The 27,373-nt window shown below is 42.7% G+C and overlaps 2 protein-coding genes across 3 annotated transcripts in view; one reads left to right on the top strand and one right to left on the bottom strand.

The window, feature by feature from the left end:
• morn5 (MORN repeat containing 5) overlaps window positions 1-586 on the bottom strand; it is a 28,847-nt gene extending 28,261 nt beyond the window's left edge. The window contains exons 1-2 of one of the 2 annotated variants that reach the window (XM_023983422.2): window positions 378-586; window positions 57-204 (exon numbers count right to left, since the gene is read on the bottom strand). In XM_023983422.2, the coding sequence (XP_023839190.1) occupies window positions 57-204; window positions 378-424 (195 nt within the window). In that variant the 5' untranslated portion in view covers window positions 425-586. The remainder of the gene's footprint in view (window positions 1-56; window positions 205-377) is intronic. The other variant, XM_023983421.2, reaches the window with a different exon arrangement.
• Window positions 587-1,622: 1,036 nt separating this feature from the next.
• On the top strand, window positions 1,623-17,943 carry ndufa8 (NADH:ubiquinone oxidoreductase subunit A8). The gene is made up of 4 exons (XM_023983419.2): window positions 1,623-1,794; window positions 2,259-2,422; window positions 13,865-14,030; window positions 17,449-17,943. Exons 1-4 carry the CDS (start codon window positions 1,744-1,746, stop codon window positions 17,584-17,586), a joined length of 519 nt encoding a protein of 172 aa, XP_023839187.1. The 5' UTR covers window positions 1,623-1,743; the 3' UTR covers window positions 17,587-17,943.
• The last annotated feature ends 9,430 nt before the right edge of the window (window positions 17,944-27,373 follow it).

The following is a 27,373-nucleotide window of genomic DNA, read 5'->3' as shown; positions in this document are numbered from 1 at the left end:
ACACACACACACACACACACACACACACACACACACACACACACACACACACACACCTGTTTGGATATTCCTTTCTCCCAAGTTCCTTCATATATGCTTCCATTTGGGAAATTGAGTACACCTTTTCCATGGAACATGCCATTCTTCATCTCCCCAACATATCTTGTCTCTGTGGGGAATTTATACTCTCCTTCTCCCTCCATCCTGAAGAACAGAGCAAATTACATATCTAATTCACCAGTGGTGAGATGAGAACAACAATGAACTTCAACTTGTGCAAGAACTGGTGCAAGCTAGCTAGCTTCCCAACATTACAATTTTGACACTTAACTTACCAATTTGCTAAATTTCTACGACAAAAATAGTGATTAATTTACCTGCCATTCTTGAAGTCTCCAGTGTAACTGCTACCTGTGAACTCCATATGTGTTATTTTATTAAAAGCTACATAGAACAACTGGGGTTAGTTTAGCTAATAGCTGTCTGGTCAGTGTTGCCAACAAATTTTCAGGGTAAGTTGCTAGAGCCAGGTTGATTTGTTGTTAAAAGTTGCTAAATGACGTTGTGATGTCATTGCGTGATAACGTAAAACTGCGTCATTACGTAGAATACACAATAACGTTACTCAAATTGACTGGCCATCTCGGCAAAAAATATGATTTGACATTAAGGTACAGACTCCCACTCTTTTCTGTACATTTTTGATTGAGACATGTTGATTGATGTTGTAAGTTCTGTTCAAGATCAAACATTCGTGAGCAACTATATTCATTGGGTTCGGCTCGTCAAACCTTACTACTGCTGCTGCAGTCAGCCAACAATGATTTGCAATTTACTGAAATTGCTGCTGGCCTTCTGCTGACGTCACTCACAATGCACGTCTGCAGCCAGGCACGTGTGTTGTGACTGAGTGTGTGACAGAGAAAATCGTTTTTGTGTCATTTAGAGGGAAAATGCGTGCATTTTAGCGTTTGAGTCACTTTTCAAAAGTTGCTAAAAGTTCCAAATACATTTTTAAAAGTAGCTAAATTTGTTGCTAGGTGCTGTTTGAAAAAAAAGGTTGCCAGGGTAGTCTGAAAAGTTGCTAAATCTAGCAACAAAATTGCTAAATTGGCATCACTGTGTCTGGTTTCTGTGGGCGTCACTAGTTACAACAGCCACAAACCCCGCATATTTATACAATTTCTCTTATTAATATGTGGTTTTTAAACCTAACCCCGGACCTTAATTTAAGACCAAAAAGCACATTTTCTTTTCCTTCACTTTTACGATTTGGCCAATTTTGACTTTGTGGCTGCTATCTAGTGGAAACCAATTTCTGCAACTAGGCCTGCAGGGTGTTTGTTTGACAACGTCGCCGTGGAAACGGTGAAGCTAGGGTTGTGTCTTTTTGATTATTTCACCATTTGCATGTAGTTTATTATGCTAAAAGAAGCCGAGCATGTTATCTCTTGTCTGAGAAAAAAACTAGGCTTGTTAACACAATACTTGAGACAATGCAAATTGCTCTAAAAATCGAGAAAAGAGAATAACTGGCTCACATTTTCTCAGATTTGTGTCGCAAAGAAATTGCGTCACTAAAGTGCAATTGCGTCACTGAAGTGCATTCGAAACCTGCAGACATGCGCAATACACTGACCTTCCTTGTGCGGGTTCGTCCTGTAGGTAGACGAGGACCTTGAGTGTGTTGAGGAGTTTATCACTTTATTCTCTCATTTGGATTATTCTAACATAAACCGAACCATGCCGGGTTCGGTGGAGGTTCCCACTTTTAACGACTTGAATGTTGAGGAGGTAAGCACGAATCATAGTATTGAGGAACAATCTGGTTGGCAATGCTAGCTTGCTAGTTAGCTAAATCAGCTGCAATTGCAGCTAGCAGGCTGGGAACCGGTAGTTATAACGTTTTCTAAATAGGCTACTACTGTACTGGCTTTCCAACAGGTTTAGTAGCTAGGTTTCGTGTGCTAGCTTTTGTGGTGATTGGAAAGTATTGTATACGCATAGCTAGATTGCGATAAGATCTGGGTAGAATGTTTGCTAGAGTTTGGAACATACAAACACAGCTGTCTCTAACATACCCAGGGTTGTTGGCCATACCCTACAGTGCCAAGCTAGCGTGTTGTTGTGGAATTATTTTGCAATCGGTCACTAGATTAGGCTGTTAATGTTTGATATTGAAGTAGGCTAGACGTGTCTAAATACGGTATGTGTGTTTGTGTTAAATAGTGTCATATTCTTCCCTTGCTCATGTGTAGATCAGTGTGTCATCCGCGGTGCTGAAGGGAGCTGCCCACCACTATGGCTCTCAGTGTGACAAGGCCAACAAGGAGTTCATGCTCTGTCGCTGGGAGGAGAAGGACCCAAGAAAGTGTCTGAACGAAGGGAGGAAAGTCAACGAGTGTGCTCTTAACTTCTTCAGGTAGGCAATCATAGTTTTGAGTGACTTCACACCCAACGTGATAAAGGTAGGTCTGTTTTAACTTGAGCAACTTCAAGACTGTTTTAGTGTCATTAAAGAATCAGTGATAGTTTTGATGCGATTTTAAGCCTCCGTGTGTAAAAAAAAAAAAAAAAAAAAGGTGAACCCCTGTGTCAGGGTGTATGTTTCTGAATGAAACTGCTGATCCACATTCAGCTCTCTTATCTCTACAATGGCGTGCTAATCTTTGAGGTCCGCTGTTTTGATTTTATCGTTTTTTGAACCGCTTTGTTTTCATCCAATGAAACTCTCAACCAGGGTGTTTTGACATGAACTTATTCACAGTTGTAAAGGCAACGTGTATGTTATGTTTGGGTTAAACTTAGCACATGTTTACCTTTCCACTTCTGTTCTGCAACTGACCAACAAGAGTCAAGAGAGGGAGGCTGTAGCTATAGGATAACTGTAGGCTGCTGTTTCTTTGTCATAATTGGGATATAGATGGAAGTGGTCTGCCTGGGTTGTCTCACTGTGGGGCATGGTGTCTGTGTTTACATAAGGCTGCTGTGCACTAATAACACTGCCGGACGAGCGTGCGCGTGCGTGCGTGCACACACCTCTGCAGTGACTGGTAGCTGTCACTGAATGGGGCAGGGCTTGAGATGCAGGCTCTCTCTGTGTCAGGTCCACAAATAGCACCACTTCCAAAGCAGGAACCAATAAACAGTTCTGGTCCCAGATGTAAACATAGGGTTTCTGAGAATGGTAATGCATGTAATTATTGTAATGGTGCCAGATTTGACAAACTTATAATTACACCTGGTTGTTTAGGCTTTGGAGGTCCTACACCCACCTCAAAGTTGTAGCTTACTCGCATTGCAAATGTAAATAATCCTAGGCGTAGCTAGATAGTAGTACATGCATCTGGAACGTCTTTTAACAAAATCTGGTTCCATTATTATAATATTATGAACCCACTTGTTAATTCCTCAATAAGAAAGTCAACGCATGTGCTTAGAAAGGGATACATTTAGAACTCACCCTAGTTGCCTGGGTACGATGGAGTTGCCGGAGTGTGATTTGGGATATTCATCAGTGGCCTATTCTCCTGATAGGAGCAAAAGGCTTAAAGAGCAACTGAACTCGCCGATTGCCACGTGTGTTTTTCTGTTGCTCATGAGAAAAATGAGATTTCAGTCTTGGAGCAGAGTTTTCCGTTAGCCGGTTATAGCCCGCTTTTGGCCTCATTTTTTAAAATAGAAAAGCTGGTAAATAAAATGAGCACTGGCCAATTGTCTGGGCGAAGAAGAAAAATCTCATTGTGAAATAATTATTTTATAGCCTATTCATTTATGTAAATACCAGTCGATAGAAAATTCATTTGACTTGTCATGCTTATAGGTTAATTTGCATAATATCGTGGAATTAAATTAGCATGTCTGTGCAGTATATATTTGTTATGTATCTTGTTTATCATACAGATACAGAGCCTAGTTTCAGCAGAGATGCTACAGCATCTAAAACAGCAAATACATAGGTAACGGAAGGCAGGCTCTTCCAGCGTGTCACACACCACTTTTCAATGAGCTGGAGGCAGTATGCATTTTGAAAACATATACTTAATTGTTTGAAACCTAAATGTTTTACTACTTATTATGAGGCCTGTCTTGCCTTGCTTCAAAGTAGCCAAACCAAAATCAGCCATATACAGTGGGTATAGAAAGTCACCTCCCCCTTTCAAAACACATAAAATATACTTTTTCTGGCTTTATTTACACACAGTAACCCACAATATCCAAGTCGTCCCCCCCCTTAGAATTGCAAACCTGCTGAGGTATAACCAACCACCTTCCAGATCACAAATCAAGCAAATTGGCTTCCATCTGTGATCAATTGTAGTGATTGATTAGTTCAGAATAAAAGCAGTTGTTCTTAGGACTCCACTGCTTAGTAGTGCAATTCAAAGCAGTAGTGCAATTCCCTCCAAATTGGATGACTGGGCAAGGAGGAGACTGATCAGAGAGACTACCAAGAAGCCAATGGTGACTTTGAAGGAGCTTCAGGCCTTTATGGCAAAGACTGGTCAATGTGTGCATGTCACCACAATATCACAAGCGCTCCACAAATCTGGCCTCAATGGGAGGGTGGCAAGAAAAAAACACACCTATAAAAAAAAAAAGCCACATAAAGTCTCATTTGAGCTTTGCCAAAAAGCACATTGTTGATTCCGAGGCCAAGTGGCAAAAGGTGCTGTGGTCAGATGAGACCAAAATTGAACTTTTTGGCCTGAACGCAAAACGATATGTCTGGCGAAAACCCAATACATCTTTCCACCCAAAGAACACCATGCCTACAGTAAAGCACGACGCTGGCAGCATCCTGTTGTGGGGGTGTTTCTCTGCAGCAGGGACTGGAGCACTTATCAGGATAGAAGGGAAAATGGACAGTGCAAAATACTTACAGATTATTGAGGAGAACCTGCATCCCTCAGCCAGGAAGTTGAAAATGGGAAGATGGTTCACGTTTCAACATGACAATGACCCAAAGCACACCGCCAAAGCAACCGTACAGTGGCTGAAGGACAAGAAGGTGAATGTCCTTGAGTGGCCTAGTCAGAGCCCCGACCTAAATCCCATCCAGAATCTGTGGAATGACTTGAAGAGTGCAGTCCATGAGCGGTCACCATGCAATTTGACTGAGCTTGAACAATTCTGCAAGGAAGAATGGGCAAATATTGGAGTCTGGTTGTGCAAAGTTAGTAGAGACGTAGGCACAATCCTAGTCATATTAGCAACCCATGCTAGTTGTTGCATATTAGATATCCCCTCTGGAAAAATGTCTAATGGATATTTTTCATTCTGTCACATGAAACCTCTTGCATGTGTGGTGTGCTTTTGACAACTTTCCCGGTAATTGCATTATGGAACGAACATTCACACAGCCTACTGCCTTGTGCACACTGCTGCACTTATAATGTGATGAAATTGTTAATCAACATTTTAAGCTATATACATACACACGCACACACAGTTTGGGGTCACTTAGAAATGACCTTGTTTTCCATGAAAACATGCATGAAATGAGATGCAAAATGAATAGGAAATATACTTAAGACGTTGACAAGGTTATAAATAATGAATTTGAATCATTCCTTTAGTCAAAGAATCCTCCATTTGCAGCAATTACAGCCTTGCAGACCTTTGGTGTTCTAGTTGTCAATTTGTTGAGGTAATCTGAAGAGATTTCACCCCATGCTTCCTGAAGCACCTCCCACAAATTGGATTGGCTTGATGGCCACTTCTTACTTACCATACGGTCAAGCTGCTCCCACTACAGCTCAATCGGGTTGAGATCCGGTGACTGTGCTGGCCACTCCAATATAGACAGAATACCAGCTGACTGCTGCTTCCCTAAATAGTTCTTGCATAGTTTGGAGCTGTGCTTTGGGTCATTGTCCTGTTGTAGGAGGAAATTGGCTCAAATTAAGCGCCGTCCACAAGGTATGGCATAGCGTTGCAAAATGGAGTGATAGCCTTCCTTCTTCAAGATCCCTTTTACCCTGTACAAATCTCCCACTTTACCACCACCAAAGCACCCCCAGACATCACATTGCTTCCACTATGATTGACAGATGGCGTCAAGCACTCCTCCAGCATCTTAAAAAAAATTCTGCGTCTCACGAATATTCTTCTTTGTGATCCGAACACCTCAATTTAGATTCGTCTGTCCATAACACTTTTTTCCAATCTTCCTCTGTCCAATGTCTGTGTTATTTTGCCCATCTTAATCTTTTCTTTTTATTGGCCAGTCAGAAATATGGCTTTTTCTTTGCAAATCTGCCTAGAAGGCCAGCATTCCGGAGTCGCCTCTTCACTGTTGACGTTGAGGCTGGTGTTTTGCGGGTACTATTTAATGAAGCTGCCAGTTGAGGACTTGTGAGGCGTCTGTTTCTCAAACGAGACACTAATGTACTTGTCCTCTTGCTCAGTTGTGCACCAGGGCCTCCCACTCCTCTTTCTATTCTGGTTAGAGCCAGTTTGCGGTGTTCTGTGAAGGGAGTAGTACACAGCGTTGTACGAGATCTTCAGTTTCTTGGCAATTTCTCGCATGGAATAGCCTTCATTTCTCAGAACAAGCAGAGACTGATGAGTTTCAGAAGAAAGTTCTTTGTTTCTGGCCATTTGAGCCTGTAATCGAACCCACAAATGCTGATGCTCCAGATACTCAACTAGTCTAAAGAAGGCCAGTTGTATTGCTTCTTTAATCAGAACATCAGTTTTCAGCTGTGTTAACATAATTGTAAAAGCATTTTCTAGTGATCAGTTAGCTAATCCAAGTTTATCATTTTAAAAAGGCTAACACAACGTGCCATTGGAACACAGGAGTGATGGTTGCTGATAATTGGTCTCTACGCCCATGTAAATATTCCATTAAAAAATCTGCCTTTTCCAGCTGATTGATTTGTTCAAAACTTGGTATATTTAGAAAGAAGACATCTGGGAGATTGAGGAAAAGATCAGAAGATAAAAGTTATATCGTTCAGAATACACAAGATCAAGCACACACAAGTAACTTATTTATTTTGAAAGTCATCTTTCATTTACAAGCTATTAGTGAATTATTGATGCCCAAAGCTGGAAACACATCAGATGGCTTCCACAACGTGAACACTTATCAGAAGAAAATGGGATTGATAGACCTAACTAGAAATGGGCAGATGTTTTAGTAAGTGGTGTCAGGTGTGGTCACGGGACGTTTCCAAGTGTCCCTAAACCTCTCCAAACAGTCTGCACTGTTTTTGCACACTGGATGTGCCTAAATGTTATTGTTCACTATAAAACATCAACAACAAACTCTCTCAAACGTGGTGTCGGGGGACATACAGGGGATATCCTGAACGTTTAGCCGAGGCATATCCAATGTATTGGTCCCACATACAAATGAAATGTTTACAATATAAAAGCAACAGATAGATATAGATATATCTACATCTTATCAAACACAAACTTGGTTACACACATGTCCTTCACTAAAAAAGGTGCAAAAATAGAAATAAACTATTTACAAATGGCATTCGTGTTCGTTTTACATCCCAGGTGTAGATGATTAGACTTCACTTTCACCGTAGCTTGTGCATGTCATGATAGTCTTTGAAGCAGTCCCTCTCTGCCAGGAAACAAAAAGCGAACTGACATTTTGGACTGGAGGTCTGGCATTTCACCCCCCCACCCCCCCCCCCGTGTTTTGTGCAATGCTTGCAGTTCTTCCTTTTGACATGTGTTGGATAGTGGCGCTCACCTTGAGTGGGGGGGTCTTGTGATGGTTGTGAGGTTGCGTTGGGCCCCAAATCAGCCATTTCCAACACCAGCTGTCCTGAAAGGCCAACTGGGAGAGAGGGGTTTGACCTTTAGCTTTGGCCATCTGCTTGTGGAGAATGAAAGCATTTACTGAAGCAATGTCTACAACGTGGTTAAAAAGTCTTATTTAAAAAAATATATATATATTTCACCTTTTATTTAACCAGGTAGGCCAGTTGAGAACAAGTTCTCATTTACAACTGCGACCTGGCCAAGATAAATCAAAGCAGTGCGACACAAACAACAACACAGAGTTACACATGGAATAAACAAACGTACAGTCAATAACACAATAGAAAAAGTCTATATACAGTGTGTGCAAATGGCGTGAGGTAAGGCAATAAATAGGCCATAGTAGTGAAGTTCCACATTTTGTTACTTTACAGCCTTATTCTAAAATCAATTAAATACAGTAAAATTGTCACCATTTTGCACACATGACCCCGTAAGACAAACTGAAAACAGGTTTTTAGAAATGTTTGCTAATATATAAAAAATTAAACAGAAATATCTTATTTACATAAGTATTCAGACCCTTTACTATGAGACTCGAAATTGAGCTCAGGTGCATCCTATTACCATTGATCATCCTTGATGTTTCTACAACTTGATTGGAGTCCACCTGTGGTAAATTCAATTGATTGGACATGATTTGGAAAGGCACACACCTGTCTATATAAGGTTCCACAGTTGACAGTGCATGTCAGAGCAGAAACCAAGCCATGAGGTCGAAGGAATTGTCCATAAAGCTCAGAGACAGGATTATGTCGAGGCACAGATCTGGGGAAGGGTACCAAAACATTTCTGCAGCATTGCAGGTCCCCAAGAACCCAGTGGCCTCCATCATTCTTAAATGGAAAAAGTTTGGAACCACCAAGACTACGTAGAGCTGGCCACCCTGCCAAACTGAGCAATCGGGGGAGAAGGGCCTTGGTCAGGGAGGTCACCAAGAACCCGATGGTCACTCTGACAGAGCTCTAGAGTTCCTCTGTGGAGATGGGATAACCTTCCAGAAGGACAACCATCTCTGCAGCACTCCACCAATCAGGCCTTTATGGTAGAGTGGCCAGACAGAAGCCACTCCTCAGTAAAAGGCACATGACAGCCCACTTGGAGTTTGCTTAACTCACTAGGGTACGCTAGCGTCCCACCTCGTCAACAGCCAGTGAAACTGCAGGGCACCAAATTCAAAACAACAGAAATCCCATAATTAGAATTCCTCAAACATACAAGTATTTTACACCATTTTAACGATACACTTGTTGTAAATCCAGCCACAGTGTCCGATTTCAAAAAGGCTTTACGACTAAAGCACACCAAACGATTATGTTAGGTCAGAGCCAAGTCACAGAAAAACACAGCCATTTTTCCAGCCAAAGAGAGGAGTCACAAAAGACAGAAATAGAGATAAAATTAATCACTAACCTTTGATCTTCATCAGATGACACTCATAGGACTTCATGTTACACAATACATGTATGTTTTTTTCCGGTAAAGTTCATATTTATATCCAAAAATCTGTTTACATTGGCGCGTTATGTTCAGTAGTTCCAAAACATCTGGTGATTTTGCAGAGAGCCACATCAATTTATAGAAATACTCGTAATAAACATTGCTGAAAGATACAACTGTTATGCATGGAATTTTAGATCCACTTCTCCTTAATGCAACCGCTGTGTCAGATTTCAAAAAAACTTTACGGAAAAAGCACACCATGCTATAATCTGAGTACAGCGCTCAGACACAAAACCAAGCCATACAGATATCCGCCATGTTGTGGAGTCAACAGAAGCCAGAAATAGCATTAGAAATATTCACTTACCTTTTGATCTTCATCAGAATTCACTCCCAGGAATCCTAGATCCACAAATGTTTGATTTGTTCGATAAAGTCCATTTATGTCCAAATACCTTCTTTTTGTTTGCGCGTTTAGTACACAATCCAAACTCACGAGGCGCAGGCAAGTCCAAGCGAAAGTTCAGACGAAATGTCATATTACAGTTCGTAGAAACATGTCAAACGAAGTATAGAATCAATCTTTAGGATGTTTTTATCATAAATCTTCAATAATGTTCCAACCGGAGAATTCCTTTGTCTGTAGAAATGCATTGGAACAGAGCTAACTCTCACGTGAACACGCGTGATCAGCTCATGCCACTCTGGCAGACCTCTGACTTATTCAGCTCCCATTCCCCCATCCTTCACAATAGAAGCATCAAACAAGATTCTAAAGACTGTTGACATCTAGTGGAAGCCTTAGGAAGTGCAATATGACCCTATAGACACTGTATATTCGATAGGCAATAGGCAAGACTTGAAAAACTACAAACCTCAGATTTCCCACTTCCTGGTTGGCTTTTTTCTCAGGTTTTTGCCTGCCATATGAGTTCTGTTATACTCACAGACATCATTCAAAACGTTTTAGAAACTTCAGAGTGTTTTCTATCCAAATTATATGCATATTCTAGCTTTTATGGCTGAGTAGCAGGCAGTTTAATTTGGGCACGCTTTTCATCCAAAATTCCGAATGCTGCCCCCTACCCTAGTGAAATTAAAGGCACCTAAAGGACTTTCAGACCATGAGAAACAAGATTCTCTGGTCTAATGAAACCAAGTTTGAACTGTTTGGCCTGAATGCCATACGTCACGTCTGGAGGAAACCTTGCACCATCCCTACTGGGAAGCATGGTGTTTGCAACATCATGCTGTGGGGATGTTTTTCAGTGGCAGGGACTGGGAGACTAGTCAGGATCGAGGGAACGATTAACAGAGCAAACTACAGAGATCCTTGAACCCGCTCCAGAGCGCTCAGGACCTCAGACTGGGACAAAGGTTAACCTTCCACCAGGACAACGACCTTAAGCGCAACGCAGGAGTGGCTTCGACGCAAGTCTCAATGTCCTTGAATGGCACAGCCAGAGCCCGGACTTGAACCCGATCGAACATCTCTGGAGAGACCTGTAAATAGCTGTGCAGCAATGCTCCCCATCCAACCTGACAGAGCTTGAGATGATCTGCAGAGAAGACTGGGAGAAGCTCCCCAAATACAGGTGTGTCAAGCTTGTAGCATCATACTTTAGAAGACTCAAGGTTGTAATTGCCGCCAAAGGTGTTTCAACAAAGTACTGAGTAAAGGGTCTGAATACTTATGTACATTTTAATATTTCCCTTTTTTATTTTTAATAAATTAGCAAAAATATCTAAACTGTTTTTGCTTTGTCATTATCGGGTATTGTGTGTAGATTGATGAGGGGGGGGAAACTATTTTAATACATTTTAGAATAAGGCTGTAACATAACAAAAAATGTGGGAACGGTCAAGGGGTTTGAACTAGGGATGCACCGATATTACATTTTTGTCCGATATCGATATCCGATATTTTCCTTGCTAAAAAAACAAACAAACCCCGATACCGATATTTCACATTTTAGCAGCCTTTTAAGCATTCTAGTACAGTTAAAGGGTTGAAACAGAGTGTCATATGTTCATTTGTTAATAACTTCTTATGGCTGCAGGGGCAGTATTGAGTAGCTTGGATGAAAGGTGCCCAGACTAAACTGCCTGCTCCTCAGTCCCAGTTGCTAATATATGCATATTATTATTAGTATTGGATAGAAAACACTCTGAAGTTTCTAAAACTGTTTGAATGATGTCTGTGAGTATAACATAACTCATATGGCAGGCAAAAACCTGAGAAGAAATCCAAACAGGAAGTGGGAAATCTGAGGTTGGTCGATTTTCAACTCATCGCCTATCGAATACACAGTGGGATATGGATCAGCTTGCACTTCCTACGGCTTCCACTAGATGTCAACAGTCTGTAGAACCTTGTCTGATGCCTCTACTGTGAAGTGGGGCCGAAGGAGACAGGAATGAGGTCTACCATGAGCTGACCATGCTCTGACCATGCACGTTCACATGAGAGGGAGCTCTGTTCCATCGCACATCTGAAGTCAATGGAATTCTCCGGTTGGAACGTTATTGAAGATTTATGTTAAAAACATCCTAAAGATTGATTCAATACATCGTTTGACATGTTTCTACTGACTGTTACGGAACTTTTTGACATTTCGTCTGCTTTTAGTGAACGCGCTTCCTGACTTTGGATTTGTTTACCAAACACGCTAACAAAAATAGCTATTTGGACATAAATGATGGACATTACCGAACAAAACTAACATTTCTTGTGGAAGTGGGAGTCCTGGGAGTGCATTCCAACAAAGATTTATAATGCTATTTATGAGTTTTGTTGACTGCACAATTTGGCGGGTAACTGTATGGCTTCCTTTTGTGGCTGAACGCTGTTCTCAGATTATTAAATATTGTGCTTTTGCCGTAAAGCTTTTTGAAATCTGACATAGCGGTTGCATTAAGAACAAGTGTATCTTTAATTCTATGTAAAACATGTATCTTTCATCAAAGTTTATGATGAGTATTTATGTTATTTGACGTGGCTCTCTGCAATTTCTCCGGATATTTTGGAGGCATTTCTGAACATGGCGCCAATGTAAACTGAGATTTTGGATATAAATATGAACTTTAACAAACAAAACATATGTATTGTGTAACATGAAGTCCTATGAGCTGGGAGTGTGTTCATGTTTTCAATGAGATTCCACTGGTTTGTACTGATTGTTGCAGGTAACTCAGTCAGCTGCGTACACGCCAAGCACTCGTTTTTGTTCCAGCATGCTCTCCATCATGTAAAAAGTACTGTTCCATCTGGTGGAAATGTCTTGCTTAAGCCTTTTTGTTTTCACTCCAAGCTGCTCCTGTGTTGCTTGCAGGTGGCTGTATGCTTCTGTGAGTGTTTAAAATGACCCACTGTCTTCCTACCTGTTGCCACTATGTCAGATATGCTGCGTTGGGCCAATACACCTTAGTTCACAGCCAGTTGCAGCGTGTGCCATGCATGGCAAACTGGCGACTCCACAATCTTCAAAAGCTTTTGTCATGTTACGTGCATTATCACGTAGCACAGCGTGTACTTTGTTCTTGGGGATTTCCCAAGTTTCAAACATTTTCTCAAATGCCATTGAAATGGCAGCAACGGTATGGGAACCAGCACATTCTTGAGCATGCAATATGGCTTTCCTCAATACGAAATCCTCGTCGACCCACTGTGCTATCAGACTCGCCATGCTCATGGGGCTGAGCAAATTTCAGTCGTAAAGCTAATAGCAGTGACGCCCATAGCAAGTAGCTCGTGGATGTGCGATTCAACAAGACTGTGTAACTCCGGTAGAGCAACATCTGAAAAATAGCGCCTACTTGGTAGTGTGTACCGGGGCTCGAAAGCCAACCTCATCCACAACAGAGAACGGTTGATTGTCAAGGGCAATGAATTCCATTATTTTGCCATTAATGGATTTCGCCTTTGAGTTGTCTCGCTGAAATGTTCTTACTCTTTCAAATGACTGCTGGACTTGAACTTGTTTAGTTGTTGGAAGTGTGCCCTTAGTTTTTTCTCCTTTTGTTCCAAGTAGTCGCTGAACGTCTGGGGGGTGATGCACTTTCAAATGAGTAATTAGGTTTGTGGTATTGAAAGATTTCCCTTTCTCCCCTCAGGAAATAATAGCAGCACAAACGTTGCGTATGACCTTTTTGTTATCTTCCTTTGAAACGTCAAAATAGAGCCACACCGCAGACCTTGTGGGCTAGGTTAGGAATGCTGTGTTGCACGTTTAGAGCTGTATTGTTCGTGGCGTCATTACGTCACCTACCTACGCTATATAGGTATGCACTTCAGCTTTAACATTGGCGTTAAACTAGACATCGGGCCGATGCCGATGTTGGCATTTCCGGCTAATATTGACCGATTCTGATATTCTCACCGACCTATATCGTGCATCCCTAGTCTGAACACTTTTCAAAGGCACTGTACAATGTAGTCAAATGACACTAGAACAACCGTTAATGACTCACCGATGCCACATAGGCCGTTTACAAAGAGATCCGTTCCTTTTTAAAGGGAGTCACTCTTTAAGTAATTAAGTCAACAGCTGCCTGGGGAAGTGATTGTCTGAATTGTCACCTTTTAAAAAAAATTGTCCTTAACAAATGCTTGCTTCAATTTTTCCTCCAGGCAGATAAAAGGAAGCTGTGCTGAGTCCTTCACAGAGTATTGGACCTGCCTGGACTACTCCAACCTGGCAGAGCTCCGTCAGTGCCGCAAGCAGCAGCAGGCCTTTGACAGCTGTGTGCTGGACAAGCTTGGCTGGGAGAGACCCAACCTGGGAGAACTGTCCAAGGTGAGTCCCCCGGAGGCATAATGCCTGCAGCTTTACTGCCTCGCAGTATAGTTCTGGAAATTTAAAAGTTACTTGACAGTAACATCCGGTATGTCGTTTAATGTAACAAACTCTCATAGGGTGACGTCAAGCCCCAAGTTCATTAGCAATCATTTTAATGATTAATCCCGACAAGATCTGGGATTAAAAAGGTGGCTTGTGTTTGCTAGCTAGTTAGCAAACGTTTTCATTTCTGTGCAACAGTTTCTGTTAGAGACAGCTGCTTGTACGTCCCAAACAGAGACTGTTAGCTATACCCTACAGTGCAAGATAAGCTAGCTAGCGTGTTGTAGATTTCTTTTTTTGGAATGTGACAAACTCTCATAGGGTGACACCAAGCCCCAAGTTCACTAGCAATAATTTAACAATAACCTTTGTAATGAGAGGTTTCTGATATATTATGCCCCTGACGTGCAACAGTTAATCCTCTTTGAAGTATTTTTAGCTTTTGAATGACCAGCTGTATACTGCGGTGTACTTGCCTTTTCAGTCCTCCAGCAGTGTTAAAGGGATACTACGAGAGTTTGACATTTAGATAGTTTTTTATTTTATACTTACCCAGAGTCAGCCAGACTTAAAACGCTACACATAGTAATCAATATTTTATAAGTTTGTTAATTTTACTGATAATAGAAATCGCAGCATATCTGTGAGCGCACGGGCAGCGCCATTGAGATGGATACATCGTTGCGATCTCTATACATCTCTATGTGACAACGGGACAGAATGAGGAAGTGGGTAGAATCTAGTATCAGTCAAATGTACACATGTATTAACTATTGAATGACCAACCACACATCAGATAGTGCCCGTGGCATTTTCCTGTAAAGATTAGGGGGGAAAATAAGTTTTAAAAAAAACAAATACAATTCCATGTACAGGTACAGGTAAATAGTTAAGCAGTTAGATTAAACAACTCCTTTTAAGATAAATGTTTTAAAATGAAACATGTATGGAAACAGGTGAATTAACACTCCTCAGTTAGCAAGCTAAAACCAACATGGTAGCAAAAACCAACAAGCAGAAATTAACAAGTTAGAATGATTTAAACACACTTTGCTGTAAGCCACTATTTACTAGTTAACAAAAAATCATGTATGTCATATAAAATATATTCACCCAACCCAGTATTGTAATCAAAACTTACCAGAAAGCATGTAGTACTTGGCTCAGACAGTGTAGTAGTGTGGGTTCAATAGCATCTCATTCGTGTGCAAGATCTTGAGAATCAGCTGTACATGTGATGGAAGAATGCATTGTGCATGCAGAGGGTTGCAATTCCATTGAATTGTGGATAGTTTAACCAAAATATGCCACAAGACCTAGAATTAACTTATGTGTATCCCACAAAAAAAGGTTCCCTGTGATAAGTAAACTTTTTTTTAAATGAATTTAAGCAATTTCCCGGAAAGTTTCCGACCCTTTGCAACCGTAGTTGCAACACAACATAACAGCAACATGGTAGCAGCACAACATGGTAGCAGCACAACATAACAGCAACATGGTAGCAGCACAACTTGGTAGCAGCACAACATAACAGCAACATGGTAGCAGCACAACTTGGTAGCAGCACAACATGGTAGCAGCACAACATGGTAGCAGCACAACATGGTAGCAGCACAAAACATGGTACAAACATTATTGGGCACAGACAACAGCACAAAGGGCAAGAAGGTAGAGACATCCAATACATCACGCAAAGCAGCACAACTGTCAGTAAGAGTGTCCATGATTGAGTCTTTGAATGAAGCGATTGCGATAAAACTGTCCAGTTTGAGATTTGTTGCAGCTCGTTCCAGTTGCTAGCTGCAGCGAACTGAAAAGACGAGCGACCAGGGACGTGTGTGCTTTGGGAACTTTAACAGAATGTGACTGACAGAACGGTTTTGTATGTGAGGATGAGAGCTGCAGTAGATATCTCAGATGGGGGGGAGTGAGGCTAAAGAGGTTTTATAAAATAAGCATCAACCAGTGGTCTTGCGACGGTATACAGAGATGACCAGTTTACAGAGGAGTATAGAGTGCAGTGACGTGTCCTTTAACTTCTAGGATCAGGCAGGTGAACCTGCAACCACAATACTTCAATAACACACACACATATCACACACACACACACACACACACACACCACACACACACACACACAACACACACACACACACACAACACACACACACACACACACACACACACACACACACACACACACAGTACCAGTCATAAGTTTGGACACCTACTCAAGGTTCTTTCTTTTTTTAAACTATTTTCTACATTGTAGAATAATATGAAACATCAAAACTATGAAATAACACATGAATCATGTATAGCCAAAAAAGTGGTAAACAAATCAAAATATTATTTTAGATTCTTCAAGTAGCCACTCTTTGCCTTGATGACAGCTTTGCACATTCTTCGCATTCTCTCAACCAGCTTCACCTGGGATAAACTGTTGAAAAACAAATGATAGTCCCTCTAGCCGCAAACCAGATGGGGTGGCGTATCGCTGCAGTATGCTGTGTACCATGCTGGTTAAGTGGCTTTGAATTCTAAATAAATCACTGACCTTGTCACCACAAAGCACCATCACACCTCCTCCATGCTTCAAGGGGAACCACACATGCGGAGATCATCCGTTCACCTACCCTGCGTCTCAAAAAGACACGGCAGTTGGAACCAAAAATCTCTGGTCTTCCATTCCTGTGGCGGTCCTCATGAGAGCCAGTTTCATCATAGCGCTTGATGGTTTTTGTGACTGCACTTGAAGAAACTTTCAAAGTCTTGAAAATGTCCAGATTGACTGACCTTCATGTCTTAAAGTAATGATGGACTGTCGTTTCTCTTTGCTTATTAAGCTGTTCTTGCCATAATATGGACTTGGTCTTTTACCAAATAGGACTATCTTCTGTGTACCACCTCTACCATGTCAAAACAACTGAGTGGCTCAAATGGAAAAGAACAAAAGCAGGAGGGGGGGGGGGGAGTAGCTATGTTTATTTCCCTGCTCATGAAAGGAGCTGGCTACTGTACCTGGAGACTTCCAGAAATTGTACTAAGCTAACGATATGCTAACTTCAATCATCTCCAAACTGCATGCAGAGATACAATTGCTATCCATGAGTTCGTCTGACTCAGGATAAGTAGAAAAATGACCTAAATCTCAATCCCGCGATATCCCTTTAAGGTTAGGGTAAACTGTACTATCTCACATTTGAAAACAGCTTGAAGCTTGTTGACACGTATTTTAATTGAGCCTATGTACTTGGTTTATGCTTTCTCTTTCAAGCGCAAAAGATTCACTCTACATACTCATAGTATACAAACCGGCCTTTTTTCTCCCTCATCTTTTCTGAAGTTTAAACCTTTATGTGTTTCTTCTCAGGTGACAAAGGTGGACACCTCTCGGCCCCTTCCTGAGAATGCTTACCACTCGAGACCCCGGCCGGAGCCCAACCCTGTCATCGAGGGCCAACTGCAGCCAGCCAAGCACGGCAGTCGACTCTTCTTCTGGAGCTGGTAAAGGAGGTAGTCAGTACTCCCGGGTTGAGTTCCCCTAGGTACAGATCTAAGATCAGCTTCCCCTCCCCTAATCCTAACCTTAACCATTAGTGGGGAGAATGCTAAACTGACCCCAGATCAGCATCTAGGAGCAACTTCACCCAACACCAATAGGCAGTCCTTCAGAGCCTTATCTTGCCTGCTGTCTCCTCCAGCACACCCACTATCTTCAGACTTCTTCGGACAGGAAGGGACTTCTTTGTGCACCAGCCATCGTACAGCTCTCCAATCCCTATGTTGTAGAAATGTTAAGGATTGAACAAAAAGCAACCTATGTGTTTATTGTTGTGAAATAAAAAAAATATTTAATTTAAACTTGTTTAGAAATCTCCTGTCCTGTCTAGTAGTTAGTACATTATATCACACATTAGATCTGGTCCATTGCACAACTTGGCCTGTATCTAATCACACATCAGTTCATGCAAATGTTGTGCTGAAATGTTTCGTCTTGAGTTTGTTAGAAATAACATAATTAAATTGGTACGAACTGTAGGTAGGAGACACTAAGTGGATTGTGCAGACAGGAACAATGTCTGTCTCCCACTTCAAACCTTGAAGTGTAGTCATCAACTTTGTTGCGTAAGTGTCTTGTTGAGTTCAGGGTCCTGGGAAGACAGCCAGTTTAAAAAGCACTGGTCAAAAGTAGTGCACTATATAGGGAATATGGTGCCATTTGGAGAGAACACCGCTGTGTCAATATCCACACTAACACTGACAAAGGAAAACGGTTTAACGAGTATTGGAACAAAACTGTCTTAAGGGGTCTTTCACTGGCCAAAAGAGTACTCCATTCAACCCAACTTTGTCCCCACAGGGAATTCACCATATTACTCTGACTTGTTTTGAACTTTTCACAAAAATGTTAACAATCATAAGGCCTGTATTTTTTATATATATATATATATATACATATATACAAAAAGGTCATGTTATAAAGGTGTAAATACTTAAAGCTAAAACCATTCCACCATGTTCTTTTTTCTCAATGTGTGGGCAAGACATAACATTTGATAGGGCCCTACATAGTCATACTAGTCAATAGTGGTTTCATGTCATTCCCATTCCCTAGCTTGCTTTCTTCAGCTGTATGGGCTGATGTCAGAGCACTGTGGAGTCTGAGAGGTCTTTGGTGGATTTGGCCTGACGTTTCCTTGGCAGGGGGAGAGGCAGGGCTGCCTTTGCCGACCAGGGAGGGCCTGTCTGCCAGGGGTGCACCCCAAATAGCACCCTATTCGCTTCATAGTGTACTACTATTACAAGAGCTCCTGTAGGGCTCTGGTGCGCTACATAGAGGATAGGGTGCCATTTGGGACATCACCAGCATCACAGAGCACCAGCCGGGCCTCAGAGCCCCAGGGCTGCTCAGGGTATCACATCAAGGGAAACATAACACTGCTCCTTGAGTCTGAGCTTCAGTCCCAAATGGCACCCTATTCCCTATATAGTTTGGTACTTTTGACCAGGGCCCTATAGGTATCTGGTCAAAAGTAGTGCACTACTGGGATGCAGACATTCGGTGCGTAGCCTGTGACTCAGTCCTGTCACACCACCATTGTAAAATCGATTTAACTTTTTTGTTGTTGACCGATCACCATGTACCCCCTGACTGTTGGAGGTGGGGAACAGGGGAGAAAGGGTTTTAAGGGTGGGCCTTGTGGTTTGACTTCTTGTTCCCTTAAAGCTTAAGGCACAACTCTGAGAATTAACCTATGCCATGTGGTTAATTTCTATAGGGACCGATAGGACTGTATGTTTGACAGGTTTCAGACTTAAACGCAACTATGTGGCCCTAGGGTGTTTTTAAATTATGTAAAGTGGCCTCTTCCCAAAAACCCTGTGGCCAAGTGAACCTACTGATACAGGGTAAATGTCAAATGTTAACATCTACAGATACCCACATTCTAATGTCACTGCTTACGTGAAAATATTCATCAATCTTGAGCGTACTGAGGACACAGTCTGTATATTCTTTAAATTTTTCTCACAGGTTTCCTCCATCCTCTAAAAAACAAATTCACAGATGAGACCTATAGCCTACTTCAGACAGAGCAGACGAGTATCGAGATGATACACTCCAAATACAGGCCGACAACCACAGATTTATTGAATTCCGAAGGCTTCTTAAACCAGGAAGACATGATTGTGATAGCTACACTCTTTTCCTCTACTGCCCTGTTTGGAACTGCCCCCCCCCCCCCGAAATAACTCAATTGTTGTCGGAGCCAATTCTGTCTTCTGCAGAAATCCCCTGATGATCCCCTGAGGTGTGGTTTCTGGTCTGTAACGGTGGCTCGTGCAGGAAGCGTCCGACATCGGTGGTTCTGACCTGGGAGATGTTTAGCGGGATGGAGGGGAAGGGACTAAGCAGGGATGGAGGGGGAGAGGTCGAGAGGGGATGGAGTGGCACAAGGCCGGGCCTGCCTGTGGGTGGGGTGGAGTTGAGTGGAGGGATGGAAGGGGGTGCTGAATGGGGGGGGGGGGGGGGGGGGGGGGGGGGGGGGGGGGGGGGGGGGGGGGGGGGGGGGGGGGGGGGGGGGGGGGGGGGGGGGGGGGGCTCAATGCAGGCTAGTGGCTCGAGGCAGCAGGGCCGCGGGGCTTGTGACGGGCCGGGCTCAGAGCCTCATACAGGAAAAGGGGGTGGGGTCACCATCAGTTGACAGGAAACCCACTCTGGCAGAGGAAAGAAATACAATACAGGACTTTCTCAAAGCAACAGCCTGCTCGGGACAGGAGACTGCGGTGCTAAAACACTTAAACAAACCAGCTAATTCACGTTCCCACCTGTCAATATTCCCATTGTTTAGGCCGCCGCTTTGACAGAATCAAATAAATATTTGAAGTGGCGGTGGCTCGTGGGTACAAACAGTCAGTTGCTGCCCGACTCCTTCTCTCACAGTCACCAGGTCATCTTTGTTGGAGCCCTGGGATGGAATTCTATGAGGTGTGAAGGGAAGTCTTTACGTAGGCACTGTTTCTTTGGTCTTTTTAGTGTTTGGTATATTAACTGACGATCATTCATTGTTAGTTGTAGTAATGCGCCCGCAAAATCACTTTTTGTTCAAGATAATCATCTTGATTTGAGGCATTTCTTGATCGTTATTAGGGTATTGAATGAATAAAAAAATCTGTCTTGCAAAAATTTAAAGTATCGATACCATTATGAAACTCGTCAAGCGGACGCGTTTGATTTGTTTATCCTCTTGTCTTCTGTTGAGCTCTCTGATCTGTACATGCTGTTGAGCTCTCTGATCTGTACATGCTGTTGAGCTCTCTGATCTGTACATGCTGTTGAGCAGAGTTCAGCTTTCATGTTTCTTAATACACAGTCTGACTCTGCCACTCATGGGAATTGTCATTCTGTAGAGTTCAACGAGCTCTGGAAGACTGGATCCCCACCAGTCTAGTCTGAATAAGCCCTGGTCCTATCTCTCGTTAAGCCCCGACCTGGGTTCAAACACCATTTGAAATCATTTCAAATACTTTCGATGTGCTTTTCAAGCCCAAAGAGTGGCACTAGCTCCTAATGTATTTCAGCTGAAGTTGGAAAAATCCTGGCATATTTTTTGGGGAGAAATTCAAAACATGAACCATAACATGAACATGATTAGCAGAGAGAGAATTCTTGCATTTTAATGGGATTACTGTCATGTGTTTGACAGGAGGGACCTATTTTTACAAACCCCACACAACCACCCAAACCACTGATCCCCTGGCCAATTATAGAAATCAGTGCACCAAGCCAGTTTAGGCTAACAGGAGAAAGAACTTTACTGGGTACTAAACTGTTTCTTCAAGACCCTAGTCTCCCCGGAGACCTGTTGTTCTAATGAATTAATAATAAATAAAGTTAACACTTTTCAGCCAGATCTTAACCTTCCAAAGTGTTGTTGTTTCAGGGTCCTTTTAAAGGTGGCTGGGTATACAGAAATGTGTCTGGGTATATTAGAGATGTGTACAAATACCATATAAAAATAAACAATTACTCAGAAAATAATGTGTTATATGATCACATACCTGAGCCCTGTAAAGATGGAATCGTAGCTGGTGACAGAGCTATTTTAAAGTGACAATCTTCGTTTGCGTTCTAGTAGCTTTACATACGGTCTTTTACCTTCAGTGTTTTTAAAACTCCCATGAATGTTTTGGTTCAGCTAACGTTTAGCAACTGCTGTGTGTGTGTTTCAGCGAGCTAGGTGTGAGCAGGGCAAAGACAAGACGGCACAGGTGAGCTCTCGCACCACGCCACTCTGGCTCAGGTGCCTCTATAGATCTAGTGTATCTTATGTACAGTATGTGCAAAGGGGAATCCTATTAAAAAAAAAAACGTTTAACTGTTAATAAAAAAAATTGTATATATGTATTCCCCGGTCCGATATCTTTCTATGAACATTTGTTCATGAACAAACATGCGTTTTATAAACTGTTTTATATTTACTGTAAACAAATGTAGCTTAGTTTGTATTTCAGTTTGTGTCCTTGAATAGCACTGTGCTGGTGATTTATATTTTTAAGTGTTTAACACCTTTCTTCATCAGGATCAGTAGAATGTGTTTTTAAAATCTGTGCATCTGTCTAAAGTGGGTGATGACATGATCTGTCTAAAGGTCTGCTATTTCTCCCCAGGGTGTTGTCTCACTGCTTAGCACTCCATGAGTTGTGGTACTGCATCCAAAATCAAATCAAGGTTTATTTATATAGCACATTTCAGACATGAATGCAACACAATGCGCATCACAAGAAAAAACGATAAAAAGAAATACATTAATATTGACTACACAAACATGAGAATAAAAACAAAGAATGACAAAAGCTGACAGACTAAAAAAGTCCCTATACAGTGCACTACTTTTGACCAGAGCCCTATGGCGTCTTCTGTACAATGGGTGGTTTTGTTAAGAGCATCGATGCTCGGTCTGAACATTAACACGCATCGGTTGCGGTACGGATTTGGAAGCGTAATCTTTCATATCAGCGAGAAATACTGTAAAAAAACATTCAATTGATGCACACATTGTTTGGGTTAGCGTTCCCACACGGCCATATCTCCACGTTGTGGCGCTTGTTTACAGAAGACAGACGGACCACCGAGGGACCACGTGCTAATTTTCTCGGAATATTTGTGTGTAACGGAAGAAGGCTGCCAGAAACGTGTTGTTACTGTAAAATGCTTTTGGCTACAACGGTGATAAAGCCGGTTAAAACAATGTCCAGCAAGTGTATATTTTGCATCTGAAATTAATTTGACGGGATATGAAAGTAGAGTGCTTTGATTCAAGAACCGTATCGCAATTGAATATCGATGTACGTTTAGATGGAGTATTTGGTTGTTTTGGCTGACAGAGCCAGTCTACCTCTGAAAATTAACAAAAGGTCCTTGGACCTTAAGGAATAACGGTAACGTTAGGCTCCTTAAGAGTACATCTTGGGCTAGGTGACCTGCACCCTGAGCCAATCACATGCAACCAGAGAAGATCAACGATGCCTACACTCTGCAATTTCTCTGTCTGCCCCTCGACCACAAAAATCACAGAGTAAGGCTAAAATAGCTGCATATTGGCGCTTCCTTACTCAACTCAATTTAACAAAACAACAATACAATAGGAAAGCGACCACGTATGCTTTACTAGATCAAGCATTTTTTTTAAATGAAATACAAATGTTTGTTTACTGATATGATATTGTTGTGACATTAAATAACACATTTACATGCAAATCTCCTAGATATTGGTGGGGCCCCACCTACCGTACATGATGTATCGCCACTGACACACTAACCGCTAGGCTACCTGCTGCCCGCATGCATGTGTGGTCCTGGTAACCTCGTACTACACCCCAGGGTATTGTTCATAAACTTTCAGGAGGATTTGTATTTGTCCATGTGATGAATTGAGTAATATTAGTTAATGAGTGGATTGGCTGTCTGGCAATTCTGGCAAATGCCAGATGGCCCGGACCATCTTTTAATGGGGTGGGCTAGCCTAATTTTTAAAATTCACTGCTCAAAAAAATAAAGGGAACACTAAAATAACTCATCCTAGATCTGAATGAATGAAATATTCTTATTAAATACTTTTTTCTTTACATAGTTGAATGTGCTGACAACAATCCACAAAAATTATCAATGGAAATCAAATTTATCAACCCATGGAGGTCTGGATTTGGAGTCACACTCAAAATTAAAGTGGAAAACCACACTACAGGCTGATCCACTTTGATGTAATGTCCTTAAAACAAGTCAAATGAGGCTCAGTAGGTGTGTGGCCTCCACGTGCCTGTATGACCTCCCTACAACGCCTGGGCATGCTCCTGATGAGGTGGCAATGGTCTCCTGAGGGATCTCCTCCCAGACCTGGCCTAAAGCATCCGCCAACTCCTGGACAGTCTGTGGTGCAACTTGGCGTTGGTGGATGGAGCGAGACATGATGTCCCAGATGTGCTCAATTGGATTCAGGTCTGGGGACGGGCGGGCCAGTCCATAGCATCAATGCCTTCCTCTGCAGGAACTGCTGACACACTCCAGCCACATGAGGTCTAGCATTGTCTTGCATTAGGAGGAACCCAGGGCCAACCGCACCAGCATATGGTCTCACAAGGGGTCTGAGGATCTATCTCGGTACCTAATGGCAGCCAGGCTACCACTGGCGAGCACATGGAGGCTGTGCGGCCCCCAAAGAAATGGCACCCCACACCATGACTGACCCACCGCAAACCGGTCATGCTGGAGGATGTTGCAGGCAGCAGAACGTTCTCCACGGCGTCTCCAGACTCTGTCACGTCTGTCACATGTGCTCAGTGTGAACTGCTTTCATCTGTGAAGAGCACCGGGCGCCAGTGGCAATTTCCAATCTTGGTGTTCTCTGGCAAATGCAAACGTCCTGCACGGTGTTGGGCTGTAAGCACAACCCACACCTGTGGACGTCGGCCCTCATACCACCCTCATGGAGTCTGTTTCTGACCATTTGAGCAGACACATGCACATTGTGGCTTGCTGGAGGTCATTTTGCAGGGCTCTGGCAGTGCTCCTCCTTGCAGAAAGGCGGAGGTAGCGTCCTGCTGCTGGTTGTTTGCCCTCTTACGGCCTCCTCCACGTCTCCTGATGTACTGGCCTGTCTCCTGGTAGCGCCTCCATGCTCTGGACACTACGCTGACAGCACAGCAAACCTTCTGCCACAGCTCGCATTGATGTGCCATCCTGGTGAGCTGCACTACCTGAGCCACTTGTGTGGGTTGTAGACTCCGTCTCATGCTACCACTAGGTGAAAGCACCGCCAGCATTCAAAAGTGACCAAAACATCAGCCAGGAAGCATAGAACTGAGAAGTGGTCTGTGGTCACCACCTGCAGAACCACTCCTTTATTGGGGGTGTCTTGCTAATTGCCTATAATTTCCACCTGTTGTCTATTCCATTTACACAACAGCATGTGAAATGTATTGTCAATCAGTGTTGCTTCCTAAGTGGACAGTTTGATTTCACAGAAGTGTGATTGACTTGGAGTTACATTGTGTTGTTTAAGTGTTCCCTTTATTTTTTTGAGCAGTGTATATATTAAAACATTTATGAACATGGCCGGTAGCTCATGGTCCTGCTTTTTTGATACCTTTTGGGGGGGCCCCAGACCGAGTTTTAGAAACCCTGTACTTGACATTTATACAGTGCTTTTTACTAAGCACAAGTCATCATGTATTTTAATTGTTTTATCAATGTTTATTTTCTAGTGAATCTGTCACTTCAGCGAGTGGGTTTATCAGCTGCAGTAACAAGTGACTCGTGTCGGATTGGATTACATAGCCACCGCCACTGAAGGCTGGAAAGTCCCGCCTATCTCCCGCTTAATTCATTCACTGAAAGGCCCATCACTTCTTGGCAGAAAGATACTGTCAAACAAAGCACAACGCTGGAAACCTATCAGCATCCACATAAACTAGACCCGGCTTCGTTCTGACACAAACGTAGAAGGTTGTATATTGAATTCAATAGAAGAAAACGGGGGAGAGTGAGACTTCCAGTTCCTTAATGTAGCCAAAACATTAAGGAACTGGCAGTCCCTCTTTTTCCTTTAATTAAATTACACTGAACACAAAACTACCTCCATACTTCCATTCATTTGTATGGGTTACCTTTAGACGAGTCCCGCAAAACGAAGAACATCGTGTTTGTGAGTCTCCACTTTCTATTATACTGAACAAAAATCTAAATGCAACAATTTCAAAGATTTTATATAAGGAAATCAGTCAATTGAAATAAATTCATTAGGCCCTATGGATTTCACATTACAGGGAATACAGATATGCCTCTGTTGGTCACAGGTACCTTAAAAAAAAAGTAGGCGTGGATCAGAAAACCAATCAGTAACTGGTGTGACCACCATTTGCCTCATGCAGCGCGTCCTACGCAAAGAGTTGTTCTGGCTGTTGATTGTGGCTTGTGGAATTTTGTCCTACTCTTCAATGGCTGTGTGAAGTTGCTGTATGTTCGCGGGAACAGGAACACGATGTCGTAAATGTTGATCCAGAGTATCCCAAACATGCTCAATGGGTGACATGTCTGGTGAGTATGCAGTCCATGGAAGAACTGGGACATTTTCATCTTCCAGGAATTGTGTACAGATCCTTGCGACATGGGCCTGTGCATTATCATGCTGAAACATGAGGCTGCGGATAAATAACACAACAATGGGCCTCAGGATCTCATCACGGTATCAAATTGTGCATTCAAATTGCTAACGATAAAATGTAATTGTGTTAGTTCTCTGTAGCTTATGCCTGCCCATGTCATAAACCCCACCACCATCATGGGGCACTCTGTTCACAACGTTGACATCAGCAAACCGCTCGCCCAGACTACGCCATACACATGGTCTGCCATCTGTTCAGTACAGTTGAAACCCGGAATTCATCTGTGAAGAGCAGACTTCTCCAGCGTGCCAGCGGCCATTGAAGGTGAGAATTTGCCCACTGAAGTTGGTTACGACGCCAAACTGCAGTCAGGTCAAGACCCTGGTGAATGTAAATAGTCCAGTGGCCATTTTAGTAATTGTTCAGCAGTCTTATGGCTTGGGGATAGAAGCTATTAAAGAGCCTTTTGGTCCTAGACTTGACGCTACGGTACCGCTTGCCGTGCAGTAGCAGAGGAAACAGTCTATGACTTGGGTATCTGGAGTCTGACAATTTTGTGGGCTTTCCTCTGACACCATCTAGTATATAGGTCCTGGATGGCAGGAAGCTTGGCCCCAGTGATGCACTGGGCCGTACGCACTACCCTCTAGTGCCTTACGGTCAGATGCCGAGCAGTTGCCATACCAGGTGGTGATGCAACCAGTCAGGATGCTCTCGATGGTACAGCTGTATAACTTTTTGAGGATCTGGGGACCCATGCCAAGTCTTTTCAGTCTCCTGAGGAGGAAAAGGTGTTGTCGTGCCCTCTTCATGACTGTCTTGATGTGTTTGGACCATGATAGTTCGTTGGTGATGTGGACAACAAGGAATTGGAAACTCTTGACACGCTCCACTACAGCCCTGTCAATGTTAATGGGGACCTGTTTGGCCCGCCTTTTCCTGTAGTCCACGATCAGCTACTTTGTCTTGCTCACATTGAGGGAGATGTTGTGGTCCTGGCACCACACTGCCAGGTCTCTGACCTCCTCCCTATAGGCTGTCTCATCGTTGTCGGTGATCAGGCCTTCAACTGTTGTGTTGTGAGCAAACTTAATGATGGTGTTGGAGTCGTGTTTGGCCACACAGTCGTGGGT

Source organism: Salvelinus sp. IW2-2015, linkage group LG4q.1:29, assembly GCF_002910315.2.
Source record: "Salvelinus sp. IW2-2015 linkage group LG4q.1:29, ASM291031v2, whole genome shotgun sequence".
NCBI lineage: Eukaryota > Metazoa > Chordata > Actinopteri > Salmoniformes > Salmonidae > Salvelinus > Salvelinus sp. IW2-2015.
The sequence above is the reverse complement of the archived record's forward strand: the minus strand, read 5'-3'. Positions and strand labels throughout refer to the sequence as shown.